The sequence below is a fragment of the Podarcis melisellensis genome (genome assembly GCF_964234715.1).
Source record: "Podarcis melisellensis genome assembly, chromosome: 5".
NCBI lineage: Eukaryota > Metazoa > Chordata > Lepidosauria > Squamata > Lacertidae > Podarcis > Podarcis melisellensis.
The window spans coordinates 19,759,726-19,766,413 of NC_138537.1; the positions used below are offsets into that span (position 1 = coordinate 19,759,726).

At 40.9% G+C, this 6,688-nt stretch overlaps 1 protein-coding gene across 1 annotated transcript; it reads left to right on the forward strand.

Moving 5' to 3' along the window:
- Positions 1 to 3,448: 3,448 nt before the first annotated feature.
- Positions 3,449 to 4,223, forward strand: ARL14 (ARF like GTPase 14; the record flags this gene model as incomplete). Its single annotated transcript, XM_081911425.1, has 1 exon — positions 3,449 to 4,223. The coding sequence occupies one exon, from the start codon at positions 3,449 to 3,451 to the stop codon at positions 4,019 to 4,021; it is 573 nt and encodes a 190-aa protein (XP_081767551.1). The 3' UTR covers positions 4,022 to 4,223.
- Positions 4,224 to 6,688: the final 2,465 nt, after the last annotated feature.

A 6,688-nucleotide genomic window follows, 5' to 3' on the forward strand; every position in this document is an offset into this window, starting at 1 on the left:
ATCTTGGCTCCCATTAATCACGAAGCCTGCTTGGCTCGGCTCCCAGGCCAATTAGGCCAGCCGGACATCAGAGTCTCTTGCCGCGGCAAACAGAAAAGCCTTATTTGCTTTCGTTTTTCCCACATACCTCAACACAGTCCTTCGCAGCCTTACTCTCCTGTAAGTGCCGTGAATCTGGGCCCATAACCTGTTGTTGGGATACTGCTAGGGAGATAAAGCCCATCATGGCCCCCACGTCGCCTCTGGACGATCCATCGATCTCCCGTAGATACAGTATCAGCAATTAGCGACACAAGCTCCAGAAAATAGCTTGCCACATTCCAGAGCTGATGCACGCTCTATCAGCAGAATTCGCACAGCGAAAGATGCACGCAGGAGAGCATTATTTAGAAGTTTATTCAGCGTTGGTCAGAACAAAGAAAAAACATGACTGCCTGCTTGCGTGTTCAGGCACAGAGAGAGAAAAAAAAGCATAGACACAACAGAAACATCCTGTGAACAGGAAATACGCAGGCTGTGACACAAACACCCTGCTCCCTTTTAAGGTAGAACGGAAATATCCTAACAATTTCCTCCCTCCCTCCATACTTCAGGTGTTCTAAGTATGTGCATATGTATGTATTTATTTAATATCCCCCCCCCCCGGGAGCTCAGGGTGCTCTCTCCTCATTTAATCCCCACAACAACCCTTTGAGGTAGGTAAGGCTGAAAGGCAGTGACTGACCCAAAGTCACCCAGTGAGCTTCATGGCCCAATGGGGATTCGAACCCTGGTCTTCCAGCCCAGCCCTCTAACCACTGTCCTGTATCCCCTGTATTTTAAGTGTACAATTATTATAATACTCCAACTTACTGATAATAAACTATAACAAATTCTAAAATAGTGGGGAAATGCATCTGGGGAGCTGACTTAATGACGATACTGGTTCTACCCAGTCAGAGCTGTGCACAACCAACTACAAATTCGCAGGAATGGTTACCTTGAGCTCAAGCTGGGAAACAAGAAGTAACTTTAAGCAAAACCCGGTGGCGATGCTTCTACAGTGAGCTCACTGCTCAAGTGCTACATACCTGTTCTCACATTTCCCTTGGTGACCTATTTTTTATCATTTTTGATAACAACAAATGATTTTGCACCAGCAGGCTGAAGTCTGCCAGTTTTAGCTTTTAGTCCTTACATCTCTAAAAACAGATGTTGTAGGAATAGTTTTAAAACTGGGTAATTCTAAGCCGGTCTGCAAAAGTCAGGAAGCTCTTGGTTTGCTTACCCTTGATAGAGGTGACGGATCCTCAGCAAAGCCCTCCAGCTCTCCCAAGTGAACTGTCTTGTTTTGGTTATTTGCTGCTGTCTTGCTTCACCCTGCTTTCCGATAGCTTCCTGACCTATGACCACTTGGGTATCAGTCCTCCTCTCTCACAGATCTCTTGGAGAACAAGGGGCAAAGGGCAGTGATAGGTTATTCTGTTTAACTGTTTAAACATGCCTGATAAATGCAGCTGTTTAAGGTGTGGGGGGTCTGGCTTTCTCAACTCAAGGGCCACATTCTCTTCTGGGGGCCACATGTTAGTGCTGAGCAAGACCAGTAATCTGGCTGCTGTGTTTCAGACCAGTTGCAGCTTCTGAGTCATTTTCAGGGGAGTCCCATGGGACAGCTCAATGGCGCCGTTGGGCCCTTACTTCACTGAAATATAGTGCACCCACCTCTTCCACAAATTCCCACAAACTACCCCAGATTATCTTGTGGGGGACTTGCGTGAGGGAAAACTTAATAATTTGGAGTCTCAGGCAGGATTTGTTCAAAAAACCCAATAAAGAATTTATTTAACAAAGGAAGGTTATGACACAAGTGGGCAGTGGCGTAGCGTGGGTTGTCAGCACCCGGGGCAAGGCAAGTAATTTGCATCCCCTAACCCGTGGATTTGTGCCCCCTAATCCGTGGATTTGCGCCCCCTAACCCCCAGATGTTGCGCCCAGTGCGGCCGCCCCCCCTGCACCCCCCACGCTACGCCACTGCAAGTGGGTGAAACAGGATACTTCAGATTATGATGTTATTTCACTTCAATGCTTTCTCAGATGTTGCACAGCTGTTGCCACTTAATACTTTGGTTCTTAAACAATACTTTGGTTCTTAAACACGGTGGTATTGTCTGTCAGTTACACACCCCTTAGACAACCCTACTCCTGAGGTACTCCAAGTAACAGACCCAAGGGATCACCACACCCCTCTTAACTGGTTTGGGAGTCTTCTCTTTTTGTAGCAGAATCTCTCCCCTCCTGACTGGAAAGAGACCTAAGTAGACTGTCTCTTTAAAGCTTCTACTTCTCCTGGCTCAGCCTCAGCCTCCCAGTTAATTCCCGGCCTAATTACTCTTACAGGACACCACACACTGTCTATCACACTAAACTCAGAGACTCCTTTCTCTATCTTGTGATATTTTCCTCATAGTGGATGTTTCTACCCAGAACTAACTCTCTCCTCTCTGTCTCTCCAAATCTAACTGTCTCTCCAAATCCTCTCCTTCTCAAACCACACCCTCCTCTGGAACCTTGGCCAATTCTCGGTAGTGGCACCTGCCCTGTGGAACGCCCTCCCAGCAGATGTCAAGGCAATAAAGAACTATTTTAGTTTTAAAAGACAATTGTTTAGGGAAGTTTTTAATGTCTAACACTATGTTCTTTTTAAATTCGGTTGGAAGCCGCCCAGAGTGGCTGGGGAAACCCAGCCAAATGGATGGGGTATAAATAATAAATAATAATAATAATAATAATAATAATAATAATAATAATAATAATAATAATATTACATTAACCATTTGCTGGCAGGGAAAAAGAAAACACTTGGGGACTCAACCTGCCCAGCAAAACCAAACTTTTCCATCACACCCCACATGTAGAGCACATTGCAATAATCCAATCTGGAGGTTACCAGTGAATGGAATACAGCAGCCAAGTTACCTCTGTCCCAAAGAGAGAACCTTTGGCCTCCGGGCCTGAGGTTCACCATCCCTGGTTTGAGTGGCATGAGCAAAGTCTAAGAAAGTTACAGGGTTAGTGGCTGATTAAGAGCATGCATTACAAAACTACACCCACCAACACAGTAAGAGAGACAAATACCCCAGAACACAAGAATATGGTCATTATGTGGACCTGAGTTGTGACACTGGTCAACCTTTGGCTTATGTGACTGTTCAATTAAACTCCACCCTCCAGCTAGGCAGCTAAGGTTATATTTTAATCACATTCTGTTTGCACAGTGCAACAGCGATAAAGTCGGAGAACAAATGCATAAATGTTCTTATTCTTTTCACATAGCGCAAGCCTGGCCTTCTGTTTCTTCTTCCTTTGCTCACTGGAGAAACAAAGAAAGGCAGACGCGGCAAAAATGATAATCGTCAACTGAACGAAACAGCTTTTGAGAAAGAAGAAGCAACAAGGTACTGTAGAGAGAATGGGCCTTGCAAACTCTAAGCAGTTTAAACAAGCCCAGATTCTAATGCTTGGGCTTGATTCAGCAGGGAAATCCACCCTCTTGTATAAGCTGAAATTTAATGATGTCTTCCAAACTTTGCCAACCATTGGTTTCAATGTGGAGATGCTTGAAACAGGGAAAGACATTGCCTTAACCGTCTGGGATGTTGGGGGCCAACACCAAATGAGGCCTGCTTGGAGCAACTACTTGGAGGACGTGGATAGCCTGGTCTATGTTGTGGACAGCACAGACAACCAGCGGTTGGAAGAGTCCAAGAAAGAATTGGAGCTTCTTTTGCGGAATGAGAGGATTAAGAACGTTCCTGTGGTTGTGCTAGCAAACAAACAGGATCTTCCTGGAGCTCTGAGTGCTGAGGAAATAACCAGGAGGCTGAACATGAAAAAGCACTGCCACGACCGAAACTGGTACGTACAACCCTGTTGTGCAATTACAGGTGAGGGCTTATCAGAAGGGTTTCGTAAAGTGACGTCCTTTGCAAAATCCTGCATGAAATCTAAACAAGAAGCTTTTGCTCTTTTCAAGCAAGATTAACATACTCTATTCTGATGCAAGGGAGAACAGCCATGCAAAGCTGACTGGGACAGAAAGTTAATGGAATATCTGGTGCTCCTTTTCGGACTTTTCTAAGATAGAACATATTTATCCCAAGCCAGTTTACTGTTTTCAGAGATACTATTTTGCTGCATTTTAATGAATAAATGCAATCCCCAACTTCATTGATGATGAAACGGCATAAAACTGGACTGGAATGTTCTTGAAATTTTAAATATTTGGTACCCATAATAAGAGTGGTATAACTGCCAAAGAAAACTATGCAACAGTTGACTGGAGAAAGTTTGAATGCAGTCAGAGTTCCCGTACCCGCATGTTTTTAGCCTTGTTTCAGTGTGTATATAGTTAACCTATTCTGCTTCCCAGTCAAACTCTTCCCTTAAATAAATCCTTAATATATTCACTTTCATATATATGAAAGGGTTATATTGGGAAGGGATAGCCTTCAAGTGTGAAGGGTGGATGAAGAGTAGTGATGCGAGGTGAGAATATTCTCCACAAACTGTAAATTCTAATGTAAGAACCAGTTTTACAACCCACATTAAAAAAATCTAGTAAATAATAAGTCAAGCTGTGATATTGCCAGTGTAATGAATAATGATTTTTTTAAAATCTAGTTAAATTACTGGGTATTGTGTCATTCACCATTGGCATTTCTGAAATGTGAGCTACAGAAAACATTTTTAAAAAAACAAACCACACCATTCATTTAATTTGATGAACATTTGAATTCGTATGTATTTCAGCTATATGTAATAGCCTTTTTTCTGTTTTACTTTGACCTTATTCTTAGCAATTCTATACCCTTTGCCATACAGTGTGATTTTTTTAAAATACAGAAAGTAGCTTTGATGCTTTATACACTTAAAGTACCTAGGCCTATACAATTATGTGTAACAGCATGTGAGGTAGCCTTGATTTAAACAGTTGACGTTTCTATATTTTTATTTAGTGCCAGTAACTGTTTTTTTGCAGTGCCATTAAATGGTACAAGGTGCCATTTTCCAGAGATTGACAGATGATCAGTGTGGAACTGAAAGCTCTGTTACCAGTGGAGATTTAAGATGGTGACTTATCCTCTTAAGATGTTTGAGAAGTCAATATAAATTTATAAACATTTGAGACTTGTTACTTAATGCCTATTTTTAAAATAAATTTCTTTCTTGTGCCAATTTATCAGTTATAATTTAAATATGTTGTGTGTTGCCTTACTCTTCTAAGCAGATAGTGATTTGCATTTCTGATGTTATGTAACTTGTCATTACTGATTATTTGTGTTTTATTTTCTGGAAATAGCATTTATTTTAAACTTTACATTGATTTTATTAGTGTTGCACTGAAAATACTGTACCATGCAGATATGCTTATTAAAGAACATCCTCATGTAGCAGACCTGAGGGGTTTTTTTATATTCCTTTTACTTTAAAAGCTACATTTCATACATGCATAACATCATTAGAATTCAAAGTTGATGGTAAATATACGGTTAGTGGCAGGCTTAGTGATTAACGTGAGTCAATTTCAAGTTTGGTGCACACAAAAAAATCAAAGAATGTGAATCACTGTATTACCCCATTGAATAAAAGTATCTGTACAGTTTTTGGTTGCCATCTGAACAAGTTTACCCATGAATAAGCATATATATTAACTAATTATATAACGGTAATTTTCAATGCATTAAAATTATATAATTTTCAATGCATTAAAATGAATATCCTATTTTAAATGAAAATTCTCTAATATTCTCATTATTCTCGAGAATTTAACATCACTAATGAAGAGTACAGTGGTACCTCGGGTTACAGACGCTTCAGGTTACAGATGCTTCAGGTTACAGACTCCGCCACCCCAGAAATAGTACCTCGGGTTGAGAACTTTACCTCAGGATAAGAACAGAAATCACACAACGGCGGCAGGAGGCCCCATTAGCTAAAGTGGTGCTTCAGGTTAAGAACAGTTTCAGGTTAAGAACAGACCTCCAGAACAAATTAAGTTCTTAACCCGAGGTACCACTGTTTACATTATTTGCCTACTAGACCTATCACTCCCAGTCACAGTGAACTGGGAGTGAAGGACAATAGATTTGGGACTCTAGCAGCCTCCTCCTTGCCCATCCCACCTCATATATGAAGCTAGATAATGTTCAAAAGGGCTTACAAAAATGTTGCCTCATTGACAGTTGTAAGAATGCCCCATTCACCTGTTATTAGAGATGGAGAGAAATATTGAAGTATATTACTTACTCATGCTCCTTGATATGTATCGCTGGAAAACAGCCTGCTCTGTCTTAAAATTATATTTATCTTTATGAAACATATGTATGGCTTCAATGCATTTTATTAACTGTATTTCAAGTTTCCCCACTGATGTCAACGGTTCTAGGCTGTGCCTTTAAGGTTGAAATCTTAACTCGCTGCTTCATATTTTCCCCTCTAAGATTATGGAATATAGCCACGTTTTAAGGCATTATGGATGAATATAACAAAAGCAAGGATGCTGGATGGGTGAAGGTAAATCACAACAAATTTAAAATAAAATAAAATGTTAGAGGCAGGTTGAGAAAGCAATACGCATTGCCTAGAACTATAGAATTTCCCCGTGTTTATTTAATTTTAAATTGGATTCTAGATTACTGTATTTTTTGCT